General features: G+C 35.7%; 1 protein-coding gene across 1 annotated transcript in view; it reads right to left on the minus strand.

Annotated features, from left to right (window-relative positions):
- Positions 1-15,294, minus strand: part of LOC126885590 (gustatory receptor for sugar taste 64f-like) — a 52,122-nt gene extending 36,828 nt beyond the window's left edge. Inside the window, exons 1-3 of the mRNA XM_050652188.1 lie at positions 15,100-15,294; positions 10,225-10,370; positions 9,710-9,880 (exon numbers count right to left, since the gene is read on the minus strand). Coding sequence (XP_050508145.1) covers positions 9,710-9,880; positions 10,225-10,370; positions 15,100-15,244 — 462 coding nt within the window. The 5' untranslated portion in view covers positions 15,245-15,294. The remainder of the gene's footprint in view (positions 1-9,709; positions 9,881-10,224; positions 10,371-15,099) is intronic.
- Between the last annotated feature and the right edge of the window lie 5,014 nt (positions 15,295-20,308).

Below are 20,308 nucleotides of genomic sequence, written 5' to 3' on the forward strand. Positions count from 1 at the left end.
ATTAGTTTTGGACCAGATAACAGCGAAACTACAGGGTAACATTTCATGCTGATGATGTCGTGTTAGTAGGAAATAGTGAAAGAGACTTAGAACAAAAACTGGAGCAGTGGAGGCAAGCTCTGGAGGAAAAAGGTTTAAAACTTAGTAGGACAAAAACAGAGTATTTGAAATGTTCATTTAAAGATGGAGTTCCTACAAATAAAATGGTATCTTTGGATGGTGAACTGATTGTAAAAAGCAATAGTTTTAAGTACCTTGGATCAGTATTACAGAGTAATGGAGAAATAGATGGAGATGCATGCAGTAGAATAAGGGCTGGATGGATGAAGTGGAAAGAAGCGAGTGGTGTGTTGTGTGACAGAAAAATTCCAATAAAGCTGAAGGGAAAATTCTATAAAACAGCCATAAGACCGGCTATGATGTACGGAACTGAGTGTTGGGCAGTGAAGAAGAAAGAGGAACAACGAATGCATGTGGCGGAAATGAGAATGCTTAGATGGATGAGTGGAGTGACAAAGAAGGATAAAATTAGAAATAAGTATATTAGGGGAAGTCTAGGTGTGGCACCAATTGATACCAAAATGAGAGAGCATAGGTTAAGATGGTTTGGTCATGTTCAACGTCGAGACATTAATCACCCAATACGAAGAATAGCTGAAGTGCAGATTCCTGGAAGGAGTAGGAGAGGAAGACCAAAGAAGACCTGGGGGGAGACGATAAGGCAGGACATATTGGTAAAGGGGATTGACATTGATATGACCCAAGATAGAACTGTGTGGAGAAATGCAATTAGGGAAGCCGACCCCGCATAGGGATAAGGCAAAGAGAATGATGATGATGAAGGATAATTATATACCACATTGTCACAATATAAAATTATAATGAAATCTTAAAATATAAATTACGTAAATCCTTAAATTTTTGGAACGCTCTGTATACTATCGTTACTATACAGAAGAAATAATCTGCAATATAGGTAGGTAATACAAACAATGAGTTTTCGACCAGTCTACATCCTATGATTTCCGGAATTTCAAGTGGTAAAATATGGAGTACCGTTGTAGTACTACAATAGGACCAACTGTCTGTCTGAACCATCATAAAATTCACATTTCTGTGAAATTTTATAACTGCATTGTATTATGTTTTCATTTTTTAACATCGACCATCAAGGGTTTGTCCAGGTACCTATTGAGTTTTATTTCCTCTATTTATTTGGCATTTTGGGAACAGTGTGAATATTGTGTCGTAGCATGTCGTGGTTAATAAGTTAATAAAACGTTAAAGCGGTTAAAGAATAATGGCTCCACCCAAAAGCAATGTTTGGTTGCATTTTAATAAACTTAATACATAAATAAATCTACTTTATAATGTTATAATGTCTTGAATTGTCAATAGGAATGAATCAGATAAAATTAAATAATTAGAGACGATTTTTTTACCCAGCAACAAAAACAAAATTTGTTTAATTTATTAATGTTTTGTATTTTGATAACGATTTCCGGAATGGAAATCGAAACGTCAAATAAATTTAATTTTAAACTTAAATTGTGGCCTGTTCGCAACTAAAATAGTAAATAATTGCAGAAGATGCCACAAGAAGATAATCTTCACAAGAGCTATTTTATTTGTTAATCAATTATACAAGGACACATCGATATATTGCATATATATTGTTAAGATATGTAAAATTTGAATTAATATGGTTTCGATCTTAATATTTTAGAAAAGTTAAAACATATAATAAAAATATACCAAAATTCATTTCGAAGAAATGAAAGTCAATTATCTTTGGATGGCCGTAGGTAAACAAAATTTAAATAGGGATTAAGTATTTTCTTTGTACAGTTAGTATGATAAGAAAGTGGTTATGTGTTTGGACAATGAGACCGGGTTTCCCAAATGGACTTTTGCGGCGAGGGAATAATTGTATTTAGAAATTTAAATGAATGTAATCTTTGTTTAGATATTAAGAAAGGAAAAAAAAAACCGATTGGCATGTAATTAGTTTTAGGAAATTTCTAATGGTAGGGAAAATTGGTGTTTGTTATCTGAAAGGTAGATGGGGATAAAATTGAGGAACTCGGATTGGTGAAGAAGGAAAAAGGAGGGGCTAGGTATGAAGAATGGGAGTTTAGCGAAATGTTAGAGGGTGGAAGAAGAGTCAGTTGTTAAATGATCGTTAAGTCGACTAGTGGTGATCTCTAAGAGTCTCCTGAAGTAGTAAGGCAGATAAGTGAATAGTTGTGAGTTTGTTGAAATAAGTGTCCTGACGGAAGCTCATCACGTAAAGCATTGTAAGTTATATTGTTCTACTTATATTCCAAGAGTCACCGTTGCATGCCGGAACGAGAAATAGATTCAGTTTATCGAGAGGAGAAAAGGCTAGCATTGTTTTTTGAAAGATACGTGCATCTGTAGGGGGTCATTAATGACAATAGGCTTGCAATAATTTGTTGCGAGATTGCTGACTACATAGGGGGCTGCTAAGAGTAAATTGTAGGCGACCAGAGACAAGAATTTGGACAACTCATCATCCGAGAGACAGTTTTATTTTTTTTGTAGAATTATTCATAACGCAAATTTCAATAAGTACTTTAGATAGTGGTAGGGTTATTTCAATAATCAGAATAGGAGATATTATTTTTAGAGGATATTTTGAGGGTGAATTTATTTCAATAGATGCTTTTGTACCATATATGTGTTTTATTCCGTTAATCTTTGACCTTATTTATCATATGTAAAGCAAAGGAGATATTGAAGCACGAGAATATAAAACCCTGAGATTAGAGCATTAAATAGTGTGATTAAATCATAAGTGCATCATTAAAATTAAATTTAATTAATTAGTTAATTATCTAATCAAGTGCTTTGAGCACACCGATCTTTGAATATCACATTAACTGGAGCCCAGAACGTGGTGGCTTAAAAATATCGTAGCTTTGCATTTGATGGTAGGGAAAGAGATAAGGAATAACTACAGGTGATCCAGAGATAATTTGACAATTTTTCCAGGTGTAAAAATAATTTTGATTTATGGATTGATCGTAGGTATTGGATATTTACTGCCATTGAATTATTTGATTTTTTTTACCAATCGTACATTTGATATTTATTTTGAAATTTACTGATTGCATATTTGATATTTGTGGCGAAAATTTATTAAATTTGGGGAGAAATATTTGTCGTGTTCTGCAACTTATAGAGTGTTGTAAAATTTCACATTTGGCGGGGACAAAGAAAACAGTAACGAAAAAAAACAACATGTCGACCACAAGGAGGCAAAGCAAAATGCAAGAAAACAGAGAAGAGGAAAAAATTGTTGAAGAAGGATTGGATAATGAAGGAGATACAACGATTATGGAGAGAAAAGAACAGGAATTAACAGGAATAGAGAAACTATTGCAACTGATGCAACTCCAGTCACAACAAATGGATAGAAATCAACAGGAAACAAAAAGGACAATGCAAGAAAATCAACAGGAATCAAAACGAGCCATGGAAGAAACACAAAGAGAAATATCACAGAGAATAGAACAGAAATTGGAAGAGAATGATGGCAAATTGAAAAAGCGTTTGGAAAAATATGAAAATGAAATGAAAGCCTGTTTAGAAAAAGTTAGAGAAGAAACAGAAAGGAAACTGGAGATGCAACGAGAAGAAATAGAAACTAAAATGAAGGATATTAAGAATGTGCAGAAGATGGAATTAGAACAGTTAGAAAGCAAATTTGAAAATGCAATACAAGAAGACAGGCGAGAAATAGAAGAAAAATTTAAGCAAAACGAAAAACAAATTGCGGAACTCAAGAATCAACAGAATTGTGGAGAAAGAAGGGAAATGATTATCCATGGTACAAGCGACGCGAAAATACAATTTGGCGGGGATATTAGAAAAACACACCCAGTACCATTTGTTAAAAATTTGAGAACCAAATTGCAACATATTAGATATTTTGACGACTGCAAAGAAACAATTAGAAACCATCTGAAAGAAGGAGCAGCGTTATGGTATGAAAGTAAAGAAGATGAGTTTGAAAATTGGACAGATTTCGAAAATAAATTTCTCAACTATTTCTGGGGGAAAGTTAAACAGAGGGAAATCAACCAAGAGCTACAGAATGGAAGATATCACGAGAAAATGGGAATATCGGAGGAAAGATATGCTTTGCAGATATATAACAATTCCAAATATCTAGACTACAAATACTCTACCGAACAACTGGTAGAAATGATAAGCAGACATTTCGAAGAAACGCTGGAGGACCACGTGATTTTGAGAAACTATCAAGATATTGATAGTTTGTGCCAATTCCTTCAAGTAAGGGAAGCAAAACGAAGAGAAATGCGAAACAGAAGACAACATGAACAATATAATGGACCGGCAAGAAGGTATCAATCAAATTATGACCAGAGAAACCGACATGCCCAATCAACAAACGAAGATAGGCCGAGAGAATACCAAAATTACAATAGACAACAAAATTATGATAACAGGAATCACGCAAAAAATAGAACATATGAAAATCACAACAGAAACAGAGATGCACAAAATCCTCCGACTAGGAATACGAACGAACAAAGGGACGGTAGAAACAATCAGAATTTCCAACGACAAAATAGAAGGGAGATGAATCATGTAACAATAGAAAACGAGGAAGAAGATATATGCAATGAATCCAGACAGGATTTTCAATAAAGCATCCACTGAACAAACATAAACAACTCTCCGGTATATTTTGTCATCCGAGAGAGTTTATACAGTTGGCGGGAAATGAAAGACAAAGTTCTAATTCCAATTTAATATTCTTAGATGCATTTATAAAACATAAAGCGATTAAAATTTTGATTGATTCTGGATCGGAGATATCGTTAATCAATAAGAAACTAGTAAAAGAATTAAATTTGGACAGATTTGTGTACAAAATTCCTAGGGTTGTTTTAGTGGGTGCAAACAACAAAAAATTGACGACAGTAAATGAAGGTTTGGGAGTGCGGATCAGAGTGGGAGACAAATACTATATTATGCAATGTGTGGTGATCGAAGATTTAAACCATGATATGATAGCGGGAATTGATGAATTGAGTGAAAAACACATCACCATAAATTTTTCGGAGAATAAACTGGAAATCAGAGCAGAACCAGACAACATAGAAGAAGAAACGGAAATAGAGAGGAAAATAATTGTTGAAAAGATAAATGAACAGGAAAAACATAAAGAAATCAATATGACTGTAGAGGAAAAACCGAAAGTACAAGAAAAAAATCAACCAGAAAAAAAAAAGAAGGAAGAAAAAGAAGAAGAGTTCAAAAAGAAAGAAGGAAAACACGGTGGATACAAGAGAAAGACAGGAAATCGAAGATACGGAAGAATTGTCGGCAATCGACGATAAAACAGAAAGGAAGCAGGAAGAAAAGGAAGTTCTCATAAGAGAAATGAAAGCAGTAGAAACATGGTGCTCGGGATACCAAATGGAAATTGAAGATAAAAAAAAACAGAAGAAGAAATAAAGGATGAGGACAGAGAAGAAATGGCAATAATGGACGAGAATCCAGAATTTTATGAAGAAATATTATGGACAGTGAACACATGCGAACAAAATGAGGATGAAAGAAAATTAAAATGTGGAGAAAACATGGAAAAGGAAGTAGAGAAGATTCTAGAAAATTATGGAGATTTGATTAATGAAGAAAGCCGAGTGGCTAAAAATTATGAACATTCTTTTAAAGTTAAAAACTTAGAAAATTTTAAATCCAAGACATATCCAATCCCGTATAAATACAGGCAAAGCGTCGGACAGGAAATTGAAAAAATGATCGAAGACAAGGTGATAGAAAGATGTGACTCTCCATATATCAACCCGATAGTATGCGTTAAAAAATCGAGTGGTGATTTGCGATTATGTTTAGATGCAAGAAACATTAATTCACACACAATCGCGCAATACGAAGCGCCTTTGAACATCGAAGCCATATTTGGACGAATCACAGGGTCACACATTTTTTCCAAAATTGATTTGAAACATAGTTTTTGGTTAATACCTTTGGCAGAGAAATGTCGAAATTATACCGCTTTTTCGATCGACGGAGTGGTATACCGATTTAGGGTGGTACCATTTGGCCTACAGAGTGCATGCGCTGCTTTGGTTCGCGCATTGAACACAATCTTAAATAGGCATGAAGAATTTGTTGTACATTACATAGATGATTTATTAATTTTCTCACCGGATATAACAAGCCATCTACGACATATTCACACTGTGCTAGAAGAACTGGATCAAGCGGGATTGAAATTAAATATTCAAAAGTGTCAGTTTTTCCAAAAGGAAATACTGTATTTAGGATTCAAATTAGACACAAAAGGGATTCGTCTTGCAGAAGATAGAATCGAAATTATAAATAACTACGCTAGGCCAACCAATTTAAAAACATTGCGGGGATTTTTGGGAATGGTAAACTATTTCAAAAAACTAATACCAGACATCAGCACAAAAGAAATACCGTTGATAGCATTACTTAAGAAAAATGTTAGGTGGAAATGGGGAACGGAACAAGAAATGGCTTTCAAAAATTTAAAAGGAGCTTTCTCCACAGCTGTAAGAGTACACCACCCAAGATATGATCAACCTTTCATTCTCCGGACCGATGCTTCCATAACAAAATTCGCAGGGGTGTTATCACAGATCCAAGACGATGTAGAGGTGCCAATCTGTTTTGTCTCCCGTGTAACCAAAACATATGAGAGAAAGTACAGCGTTACTGAATTAGAGTTCGCCAGTGTGTTATTTTGTGTAAATAAATTACGGTTTTACCTACTAGGGGCAAAATTCACCGTTGAAACAGACCATGCAGCTTTGGTACATATAATGAAAAATAGGCTGGTAAATAATAGAATTCATAGGGGCATTCTTTTACTTCAAGAGTATGATTTTGAATTTAAATATATCAAAGGAACTGACAATATCTTGGCTGATGCGTTGACGAGAGATGAACAATTCCGCAAAGAGGACCACAAAACTCTCCACGTTGGCATGAACATAATGAGAGAAGAAGCAGGCTTATTTTCTTTGGCTCAGATCAGGGAAAATCAGGAACAACTGGATGAAAGAGAAAAGCAAAGGGCCGAACAAGAAGATAACTTATATTTTAAGAGGGTCGATGGTAAAGAACTATATGTAATCACGGAACAGATGGCAAAAGAAGTTTTAGCAAAATTACACTGTGACAACGGACACATTGGAAGCAGGAAGGTGTGGCTTATGTTCAGGGAGAACTACATTTGTCGACAGGACTATACAATAGCCAAAGAGATGACTCGAAATTGCGAGACATGCCAAAAGTGTAAAAGTAAGAATTTCAAAAACGAAAACATCACAAAAAACGTCATAGCTCGGAAGAAACTGGATATTGTCGCCATTGATATGTTGAGCGATTTAATAACAACAACACAGAGGAATAAACACATATTAGTTATGGTGGATGTTTTCTCAAAGTATTTAAAACTGTACCCATGTAGAACCATGAAAGGAGCTGAAATACTTCGGAAGATAGACGATTTTATCGAAACAGTGGGAAGACCAGACAATATTTTGTTGGACAATGCGACATACTTTAGGAATGACCGTTTTAAAGGGGAATTAAGAGAGAGAGGCATAAATACAAAATTTGTAAGCATCCGACATCCACAGAGCAACCCATCAGAGCGTTTTATACAAGAAGTCACAAAATTTCTAAGAATTGCTGCGGAAGAACATCATCGACATTGGGACAGAAAAGTGTTTGAAATAGAGACGTATTTGAACTGTGCACCAAATACGGTTACCAAGGAGACGCCTTTATATGTAATGAAAGGAACAATGCCTACGAGACCGTGGGAAGACACCGCCCCCAGACAATACGAAGAAGTGATCGAGGTGGTTCAACGAAGATTGAGACGAAGTGGAGAGAAATATCTCCAAAGGCAAGAGAGGACCCGAAGAAGAAGGCCGGTTACATTCCAGAAAGGGGATAAAGTTTTAGTGAGGGCACTGAGGGTGTCCAATTTACAAAATGGTATTTGTGCTAAATTGATGCCGGTATTTGAAGGTCCATATAGGGTCAATACGGAAAATGGGGTAAATAGTTATGAATTAGCGCATATAGAGACAGGCAAGATACGGGGTATTTTTAACATTCACGACATTTATAAGTATCATGAGTAGAGTTTGGTAACATAATGGAATAATTTGATCCTAAAAAAAAACTTGTGTCATTTAAATAAATAACAGAATTTTTTCGGCAAATCAAATGGCGGGGAGTTGTTAAGATATGTAAAATTTGAATTAATATGGTTTCGATCTTAATATTTTAGAAAAGTTAAAACATATAATAAAAATATACCAAAATTCATTTCGAAGAAATGAAAGTCAATTATCTTTGGATGGCCGTAGGTAAACAAAATTTAAATAGGGATTAAGTATTTTCTTTGTACAGTTAGTATGATAAGAAAGTGGTTATGTGTTTGGACAATGAGACCGGGTTTCCCAAATGGACTTTTGCGGCGAGGGAATAATTGTATTTAGAAATTTAAATGAATGTAATCTTTGTTTAGATATTAAGAAAGGAAAAAAAAACCGATTGGCATGTAATTAGTTTTAGGAAATTTCTAATGGTAGGGAAAATTGGTGTTTGTTATCTGAAAGGTAGATGGGGATAAAATTGAGGAACTCGGATTGGTGAAGAAGGAAAAAGGAGGGGCTAGGTATGAAGAATGGGAGTTTAGCGAAATGTTAGAGGGTGGAAGAAGAGTCAGTTGTTAAATGATCGTTAAGTCGACTAGTGGTGATCTCTAAGAGTCTCCTGAAGTAGTAAGGCAGATAAGTGAATAGTTGTGAGTTTGTTGAAATAAGTGTCCTGACGGAAGCTCATCACGTAAAGCATTGTAAGTTATATTGTTCTACTTATATTCCAAGAGTCACCGTTGCATGCCGGAACGAGAAATAGATTCAGTTTATCGAGAGGAGAAAAGGCTAGCATTGTTTTTTGAAAGATACGTGCATCTGTAGGGGGTCATTAATGACAATAGGCTTGCAATAATTTGTTGCGAGATTGCTGAATACATAGGGGGCTGCTAAGAGTAAATTGTAGGCGACCAGAGACAAGAATTTGGACAACTCATCATCCGAGAGACAGTTTTATTTTTTTTGTAGAATTATTCATAACGCAAATTTCAATAAGTACTTTAGATAGTGGTAGGGTTATTTCAATAATCAGAATAGGAGATATTATTTTTAGAGGATATTTTGAGGGTGAATTTATTTCAATAGATGCTTTTGTACCATATATGTGTTTTATTCCGTTAATCTTTGACCTTATTTATCATATGTAAAGCAAAGGAGATATTGAAGCACGAGAATATAAAACCCTGAGATTAGAGCATTAAATAGTGTGATTAAATCATAAGTGCATCATTAAAATTAAATTTAATTAATTAGTTAATTATCTAATCAAGTGCTTTGAGCACACCGGTCTTTGAATATCACATTAATATATATATATATATATATGTATATATATATATCGATATATTTTTTCCAATATATATCGTATATCAATATCTTCATTCGATGTATCATATGATACGATAAATCGATATATAATTTGTTTTTGCCATCCCTAGTTTCGCCTAAGCTAAGAAAAAGAAGAAGAAGCAACGCATATGCATACCTACCTTTGTTTCATCACATCTACTGGGCAAAACAGTTTTGCGTTTCTTACGTGATTTTACGAAAGTTTGAATTCTCTCATTTATTTGGTTAAATCTGTTGGTATAGATTATGCTTATGCATATAAGTACAATATCACTAAAGTTCCAGATAAATATCGACAACCAGCTTAATACCTGAAATAAAGAACAAAAGTATAACTTATTGTTATCAAAACGTAAAAAACAAAAAAAAATGGTGAATAAACATGGGCAATACATCGACTGTGCAAGCAATAGTATGAAAATGTCGGAAATGCGATGTGCGGCTTAAATTTAAACTCCATTTATTTCGGAAGTTTCAATATTTCGTTGATTGTTTATTTTTTCAACTTCATCCGGACTATAAAATTAACTAAAAATTAAATATTAAATATAACATTAACAATATTTTCAGATATGAAATGTTCTATTTTATTTTGTGTACAAAACAAAATACAAGAAAAGTATGTAGAAATCTTGGCAATTATTATTACACTTACCAATAACCATATTCCGTTAACGATATTATAGTCAAAAACATAATAGAAATAATGAAATTGTTTTCTTATATAATGTTCAAATCCTGTTGCTTCATTGGTGCAATCGCGAGACATTACAAAGTTTGATATTGCTAAAGAATGCTCAACTAAAAGCAAAAAGTCAGTTTTGATTATTGTTTACTTAAATTAAAGCATTTTAACCCTTAACTACTGACGTAGATGTTTCAGGAAGTAGACTCTGACATGCGGTATGTCATACCGTTGCCTATTCTCCTTTGTTTTCAATAAGAATTTGTCTTATATCACGGTATTTGGTTTTTAAATCAACTACAGAAGGATTCTTCACACTGCTTTAGAATAAAATACTGCTCCAAATAAAATAAACTTTATTTTTTCAAGAAAATTATGACGCATGATGCATAATATTAAAAACATGGTGGAGGTTCTTTAGAAAATCGTTTATAAACTGAAATACAAAAAAACTTGAGTGTTGGTAACTAAAAAGTATTAAAATAATGTCAAAAGCACATGAAACTAATTATTAGAACAAATTGATGAACTTGCTGATAAAATGATGACATACGGTAGGGGTGACCTGGGAGACTGGCCACTTTTTACATTAGGAACCCTGAAATCCCTAAAAAAGCTTGAAAAAAAAAGAGCAATCAAAATTATTGCAGAAAATAATCTACCGTGCAGCTTCTATTCTATTCCATTTTCTCCTCCAACCGAGGAGATAATGACTAGAGTCAGGGAGAAAATGGACAGTGGAAGTATATTAAAAATCTTTATGTTTTAAAGCGAATATATATTTTTCTGTTAACTAAACCTAATCACAAAAAGTATATAATAAATAAAAGTAAAAAATATTGATCTTGGGTAAAAAATATTATTGATCTTGATCCTAAAATTCAGTGAAACAAGTTATTGCAAACTGAACTCCGTCAAATCAATGTTAAAATAGACCATCCCTTGAAATCTTGGCCTCTTGTCCTCAATTGGTTTTGGCAGTACAGTCACAACTTCTTTGATTGAAGCCAACTATAGCCGCGGACTCGGAGGTAAAACTGAATCTATTTGACGGCATATTTCTCTTAAGAAATCTTACTTCATATCTCTTCTCAAATAGGTATGTCATCAACAAGTGCAACGTATTTTCGAACGCAAGCTTTCCCATAAACATTCGCAACTATATAGTCACCTTTAGAAATATTCTATCCTCCCAATCTTCTTTAGAGTGGAAACTATCTCTGAAGAATGATCTGCGCATTCTAACAGATTGCTTTCATCCTCAGATGATTCATCCTGCAAAACTTTCCTTGTAACAACTTTCTTCTTTTTTGCTTGAATCTTATCTTCTTATTTTTGTTTTATCTTCTCTTCAAGTAAAATTTTTTTTGGGGTGTCCGTTGCACTCATGCATCGGCCGGGTTTTCTTCCTCTATTCGAATTTCCTTTCTAGCAGGCGCTTTTGGGAAAGGCTGAATGATCTCTGGAGACAGGGTTGCCAGATGAAGTGAAGCAAAAATCGTGAAACTCGACTACTGAAAATCGTGTAAAATCGTGTAAAGTCGAAAAATGCTTAATAAACCGTCCTTGAATGGTTACGAGTCTGCGTAGTAACGAAAACTGTGTTACTGCGCATAATTATTCGCTATCGCGCATGCACGTAACTATTCAAGAACGGTTGGTGACTGGCTACTATTTATACCTTCCTAATATTTTCAGGGGATTCCCCTATATTTTACTTTAGTGTAAATGAGTTAATGAGTACTTAACTTGAGACTGAGACTCTTCCAATGATGTTTATGTTATCATTATGGTATGTTATGATTAGCTATGAAAGTATAGATTACAAATTCCGAGAATTTCTCTTTCTTTGCAAAGTAATTTTTAAACAATACAGGGAAGTATTAAGTGAACTTTAATAAAAATGTATTAAAAATACTACTGAAAATTTTTAATGGTAAAAATCGTAAGATTTCCTACTTGATTCGTGTAATCGTGTAAAATAGGAACAAATCGTGTAATTACACGATAATTCGTGTAATATGGCAACCCTGTCTGGAGATATGAAGGTACGTTCGGCTTGCTTTGAAGAATACGGTGTTACGTTGGGTGATTCATTCTCTGATCGCAGTAGGACTGAAGTAGTTAGGGACCTGTCATTCGAATCCAACGTCGCCTGGTGGTCCATAGCTGTAGTTGCAGAATGTACATTAACAGGTTCAGATATCGGGCGATCCGTAACTGCAGAAGACAAAAATTCCTCTTCGCCGAATATGTTTCGATCAAATGGAACAATCCTCGTGCACCTAAATCCAGACTTGATGTTCACTGGATTAGCTGTCCTATCCCATGATTGAAGACACATCAGAGGCAAATCGTATATAGCTAAAGTTTGTCCTGGATGAGACAACATCCAACAATCTGCTGCTTGGTTGAAAAAAGTCTTAAATGGGTCAAAAACTGTCCTGTCCAACGGTTGGAGTTTGTTGGATGTGTACGGTGGGAGGGTGAGGCTGACAATCCCATTATCCATGCAGAACTGAACGGCCTTCAGTGCTTCACAAAATGTTCCAACACCTTCAGAAAATTGTCGTAGGTCATCCAGCCACTGGGATATGCTAACCCCATAGGCCATCACTGGAAATTCCTTCATCATCCTAGCAGTGTCAAACCTATGGCGCGGAAAAATCCATACAGGTAATAGAGCTCTCCCATCTGAACCAATTATCCCAACAGGAGTCATTAGTTTACCTCTCTCTCTCTTTCTAGAAATCACTTTTCCGATCTGATGCTCGCTTTTTTTCCCACGATCTTCTGAACCCTCTACACAGTTGTGGCGCCCGTCTGAAAGAGAAAATAAAATGACAATATTCTTTTCTTTATCATGAAAAGTCGAAATTACCTCATTCGAATAAAGTCGAATACCGACTGAGGACATATTGTAACTTGTGTTGGAAAATTTCCACATTAGTCTTGTTAAAACTGGTCATTCGAGCCAAACTGGTTACCTCGGGCTTTCTCACTGATAGCTTCGGATGTCGGCGCATAAAGTTAGTGAACCAAGACTCTGAGGCGATCTTGTCCACTTCCCATTTGTTAGGTACTTTTCTCGAGTTTATAGAAGCATATTATTCAAATGCCAGGCGCCTCACCAATTTGGGCGTGAGGCCATAAAACATTGCTGCAGATTTGAGTAATTATTCTTCTAATGCTGTCTTCATATCAGAAGTGAGGATTTGGCTTTTACAAAAGTCTGGTTTAAATTCCATGTGCTCGGTACCAACATATTTTGCCCTTTTTACATACATAGCAAGTCTGCTTTTTTTAACTTCATTATGCGCTACGCTTTTCCTTATGCTCATGTTATTAATTAATACATCATTGACAGCTCGTTTCATAACCTCCGGATCGAGATCTCTTTCTGTTTTTTTCGTTTTTTTACATAAATGTTCGGCATGTTGAAATTATTAAATCTACAAAATAATAAATAGGTAAATGGCAAGTTCGCAGGAGACTTTGGACACTGTCCATGTCCACTGTCTACTTTGTACGCACAAAATATTACTTCAAAAATAGTAGTCAAGGTGATGTATTTGAGCAGTTATTATCGCATAACCTCAAACAGTAAACATTTAACCCTCGTAAGGCGGTGCTTAGATTCTTACGTAAACAACGGTGCGGGGTGCATTTGCACCATATCTGTATATCCATTTTTTTATATGTGAACATCGGGAAAATTGATTTGAAAGATAATCTTGTTTATTTCTACTATGAAACATAATTTTACAATTAAAGTACCCATTTCTTAAAAAAAATTATTATCGTTGCAAGACAAACTTGACAAACACATGTATTTGTCACAGAGCGAGCAACACAAAGTTTTTACACACAATACAGTTATGCCGGGACTTACGGTCTTTTTGCTCTGACATAAGTATTTAACACCGATCTTGTCCCGTAGATCTGTTAGCTCCAGGTGGAACATCAGAAACGCCCAATTCAGGATATGAAATTTTCACCATTTGCACCATACACTCATTTTTCCAAAAAAAAACACGTAAACGCAAAGAGTTTTAAATGCTGTAATGGGTGGAATGTGTTTAGAATTGAATTTAATGCGAATAAAAAAATGGACAAAAATTAAAAAAAATATTAAAAAAGATAGGTGAGAAAAACGAGGTCTGGGGTGCACTTGCACCCCGCACCACCTTAAGAGGCTTAAGGAGCACCGTACAAAATATGAGATGTCTCCCTATACCAATGATCAAAATATGCCTTGCAATACGAGAATCCAAAATTACATCAGACTTACCGAAAACAGATATTATTTTTTCACAAATTTCTCCAATGTCGCACGGTCGATCGGCATACAGTCAACAATGTAACGGCTAATGCGCCATATATAAGGAAGGAACTAAAATTCACGTGCTACTAATAGAGCGGGAAATATGAATGCGTCCATTGTCTCCTCGTGTCCAAAGTCTTCCAGGTCTTCCATACATGATACCTCAAGAAAACTTTACGTCAACGAAGCTCAAAGACTAAAATACTAAAACTGCATCAGTTGAGAGTAGGCACAAATTACACACCACTTGAAGGTACCTACACAGATGGTGTTCTAGGAATCTTCTATAAAATACGTTTTACAACAAAATATATTTTCGGTGCGGTATGGCATACCGCGTGTCAGTGGTTAAGGATTAAAATTGGAAGTACATGTTAATGCCAAGACAAAAACAAAAGAATCCTGCGAAAATAATGTTTGCACTGTAATCGTAAAAGCTAAATATTACAAAAACTGTAAAAAGCTCCATACATAAAAAATAACAAAATGCAATACTTTCTACAATTTTTATAAAATATTACCTGTGACACATAGAGTTGAAAAAATAATAACCAAATCAATTTTTCTTCTTAAATTTATACTTCTGTATTTTTTTAAAATCGTAACTTCTATATCGTTGATGTAATTAATATAAGTTGGCCATTTTCTTGAACCAAAAATACTCATTATTGTGACACCACATACATGAAAATGAAACAAAGGAGATACTAAAAAGTAAGAATAGATATACATCTATGAACAAATTTAAATGTAACAAAATTTTAAAAATAAACATTAAGAAAATTTTGAAGGACTAAAGGATTGCTGGGTAAGTGTTTTGTAACGATATATTACTTTTCCCGTTTATATGCTGTGACTGTACTTTCAGTACCTTGGTCAGTACTGAAGGGCACTCCAATCACAGGTTCTTGTCAGGCAGGCAGAGTGTGTAAACCCTGTCTTGCCAGGGCGTGAGCGCGTTCGTTCCCCTACAGACCTATTGACCGTTGATCAGTGCATCATCCAGTGCTCTCTTATAGCCAAGAACCAGCTTAGAGCTAACTTTGGGTACTTCCAGACCTAGAACTGCTTAACTGTCACAGCAGATAGATATGGTTCTGCCTGAGCCTATTATCTCTTGAGCACATATTAGAATCGCAAAGATCTGGGTCTGAAAGATTGATGAATGGGAGCCACGATCCTGTCTAGATTCCAATACGACCCCGTTACAATATTTTCTGGTAGTCCGAACCAAAAAGAAGGACGGGACCTCAAATTTAGGGGTCATTCTGTTCTATATCATAAAAAGCACACGACAAAACTCGAAGGCTTGTCTGCTTGTCTCCAAATGTTACAATGGCCCATCCGGCCAGTCTTTTTTTTTTTTTTTTTTTTTCCCTGGAAGCCGTCTGTTGTGAACCGGTTGTACTGCAGCCACTTGGCTTATTGTACATCTTCCATTGTTTATGAAACCCATTCCAGAATTCTGGAACCCTGTACCAGCTTGTACAGGTCTAGTGGGTGGGTGCCATATAATTTTGGAGTCATTTCGATGTCTCCGAAAAGTGTTTGCCGCCTCCGATCCAATGCCTCACAGTCATGCAAAATATGGTTGACTGTTTCAGGTTCTCTGTTACAGAGTCTGCAGCTCAAGTCTCCATGAAACAGCCCCATTGTATGCAGGTGACCCTTAACTGGCGCATGTCCAGTGAGGAAACCTGTTATGACTCTGAGCTGATTCCTGCTTGTTTTCAGCAGTAACTCAGCTCTACTAGCACAAGTCCGTCCGATATACATCTTGCCATGTGTTTGACCGGGTACACTCTCCCAGTGTGAGTTGTGTTGGCTTCGGATCCAGGCTTTTTTTCGTTCGCGGACGGTGCTTTTTGGCACTCCCACGGCCGGCTCTGGACCCAGGTATTTTGTAGCTGATGCTCTCTTGGCAAGTGCATCAGCTCTTTCATTGCCGTATATGCCCCGATGACCTGGAACCCATACCAGTATAACACTGTTATGTTGTGCCAGTCTATCAAGTTCTTGTCGACATTCCCACACCAGCCTAGAGTTCACCTTAGGGCTTATAAGAGCCCCAATGGCTGCTTGGCTATCTGTGCATATGTTAACCCGCTGCAGTTCGAATGCCCTCAGGTTGTTTTCTCTTGCACACTGCAAGATTGCAAAAATCTCTGTCTGAAATACGGAGGTACATTCTCCCAGTGGAATAGAAATGTTGAAATTTCCACCACTATAGAATATTCCTGCGCCCGAACCGTCTGCAGTTTTAGACCCGTCCGTATACCAGGTGCAACCCTGCAGTCTGGGTCGAGAGTTTCCTCTGTCCCATTCGTCTCGTGGGCAAATGTCCACTTGAAAAGGTACTTCAGGCATATATCTTGATGTCATATGGTCAGAAATCATCATCCATTCGGCATCATTAATTTCATTCGTTATTTTACTATGTCCTGATTTAACTGGTACGTTGCTCAGGTTTTCTCGCAGTCTATAATAGCCCATTCTCGCCTCACCTCTTATTGTTATATGTAAAGGAGGGAGATCCAGTAGTGCCTCCATAGCTGCCGTAGGTGTGCCCCTCATAGCCCCCGTGATCCCGAGACAAGCAAGTCTTTGCACCTTGCTTAATTTGATGATGGCACTTTTTTGCTGCACTTTTGGCCACCATACCACTGATGCATATGTAATTGTGGGTTTTACTACCATGTTATAAGTCCAATATACCATGTCTGGTCTCAAACCCCACATTTTTCCATGAGTACGTCTGGCTACCATTAACGTAGATACCGGCCAGTCTTTCTCCATCAGTATCTACAGAAGTTGGGCCCAAAGGCTACCATCATGGTTTCTTGCCTCACAATAAGATGTAGAGGAGGTAAATCAAGGGCCGATAAATTTGATTCAGACTGCGAACCAGAAGACACAGGACGCTTTAAATCAGACTGTCATAAACAGTGTGATGTTAATGCCTTCTGGTTCTAATTAATTAAAAAGAATAAATACATCTTCGATACATTATATTTTATTCACTGGTACGACCAATATGTAAATAATAACACTAATGATTCATAGCGCCTCGACCTCTACATACTACGTTAATAATTATCTGTCTATATCCATACTGATTGCTCAACATGTTTTTATACCGATCTAAATCATAACAAATATAGTTCAAGTTCACGCATAATAAACATGTGATACAAAACTATAAACTATTGTTTTTATATCTGTTCAATACCCTAAAGGTTAATAATCTTATTTAAATTATGATTTATACAGAGGGTTCATATTATAATACAAGACTTTCAATATAAATTATATTTAAATCAACCTATTACGTACTTGAGTGGATAAATATACTTAGTACTTATGACTATTAGGTAGTTACATGACCCTTTAGGGTCAGTTACATGAAGGGTAGTTACATGAAGCCTTGGAAGGACAATGTGGAGTTCGAATCGGGGGTGCAACTATTAACAACATCAGATATGCAGACGACACCGCGATCATGGCTGAAAACATCGAAGATCTTCAATTCCTTATAGATCGAGTCACTAGAGAATGCTCCAATAACGGACTTAACATAAATGCAACAAAGACAAAGTTACTTGTGGTTAGTAAACAAGACGTCGGCCCTATGCAACTAATTGTCAGTGATGAATCAATAACAAAAGTTAACCATTTTAAATACCTAGGATGTTGGATAGACGAGACACTAAATCCGGATGAAGAAATTAAAACTCGTATAGATATTGCAAGAGGAGCATTTATGAAACTTAGATCTATTCTGAGCAACTCTCAGCTGAACTTACAACTAAGAATCAAGTTCCTAAAATGTTATGTGTATCCTGTATTACTATATGGATGTGAAACCTGGATCATGAAGGTTAACATGATGAACAAATTAGAAGCCTTTGAGATGTGGTCATATCGTAGAATGCTCAGAATATCTTGGATTCAACGCATTTCTAACAGAGAAGTCTTAAACAGAGTAGGTCAAGGCGAAGGTGACTTAATGAAGATGATAAAAAAGAGAAAACTTGAATATCTGGGGCATATAATGAGAGGTAGCAGATACAGGATGCTGCAGTTAATACTCAATGGAAAGATCGACGGAAAAAGAGGAATTGGTCGAAAGAAATATTCATGGCTCCGAAACCTTCGTCAATGGACTGGCTTATCAGCAGATCAATTGTTACATGCCGCACAAGATCGAGAATGATATCGGCAAATTGTTTTGGAAGCTACCCACGCCTAAAAATTTGGGCACGGTACTTAAAGAAGAAGATGACCCTTTAGTGGAACTGGGTGGCGCACATAGCTAGAATGTCAGATAAGAGACACAGTACACAGAGATTGATATACTGGAGACCAAGACAAGAAGCATATCGAAGTAGAGGTTGCCCGCCAACAAGACGGTCTGATGACATAAAACGGATCGACAAAAATTGGATGGAATCAGCACAAATCGCGAATATATGGAAAATACTGAGGAAGACCTATATCCAGCAGCAGGGTCGGTTTTAGGGTTTTGAGTGCCCCGGGCGAAACAAAATTTGGCGCCCCTTTATACAAGAATATACAGAAAAAAGGCAAAAAATCCAAATTACACAATAGAGAACTGTGCAAAAATGTATTTATTTAAAAATTAATACAAAACGATACATCAGTATCAGAGTGCACCATCTCAAAAAACTTAGTTCTTCACAAATCAACTTTAACTTATTTTTTCTGAGGCAAATATTTTTAATCTGTTGTAAATAGTCCATTTTTTTTTCAAATGGAACAATATTTTGGAAATAGATGTTTATTTTATGGTTCTTTTAGATGATAATTTTTAATTATTATTCTTTTTAAAGAATTAAGATTTTTTTTGAGTAGGTGCGCTATGAAACGGTCAACACGTGATTTTTTTAATAGTTAGTGCGTTTGGTATAGGGTATTTGTATGGAAATCAAATAAAAAATTTTAAGTATTTATTTATAAAATAAAATTTATGGTATCAAAAATTATAATAAAATCAAAATTATTCCGAATTGTCAATTTCTTCAGCAGCGGCAGCTGTGGCAGAGGTTGGTAAGTTCTGGAAAACCTCGCAGTGAATTCTGGGTATTAGCAGAGCGACAATAAATCACGTTTTTTTAAGTTCTGGCACACCAGGAGGTTTATTATAAATAGAGAGGATGAGAGATGGTTCTTCATAAGCCACTCTTGTTCTATTTTGTCGAATATTTATGACCTTATATTTTTTATCAAAATATGATTTCTTATACATTATTTTGTATGGCTGGTCTTTCTCAAATCTTAGAATTTGCATTTCGCTCCATTTTACATTTTACTACATTTTACTTTGTCTCCGGCTTCATTTACAAAATTTTTCCCCATTTTTTGTAAATTTTTTGCTTCATACATTTCGGCTGTTTCTTCTGTAGTTTACGGCCGTCCAGTTTTCTTAGCCAAGCTAATTATCGGTACCAGTTGCGATGGAATATAGAGCGGGTTTCCCTTCAGGTATCTTCTTTTTTCTTTTTTTATGAGGGCATGCATCGCATCAACCTCATTTTGAGTATGCCCAACTACTAAGAATTTGTGGGTTATGCTTTTTATTGATAGATTTTGACAGCAATACAAAAACAAGCTAGCAATGAACTTGTTTTTGTTTTGGCCCGGGCAATTATCAGAATAAATATGTGCTCATATTGAGCTGCGTGGTTCTTTAGATACTACCAAAGACACGTA

The sequence above is a fragment of the Diabrotica virgifera genome, chromosome 5 (genome assembly GCF_917563875.1).
Source record: "Diabrotica virgifera virgifera chromosome 5, PGI_DIABVI_V3a".
NCBI lineage: Eukaryota > Metazoa > Arthropoda > Insecta > Coleoptera > Chrysomelidae > Diabrotica > Diabrotica virgifera.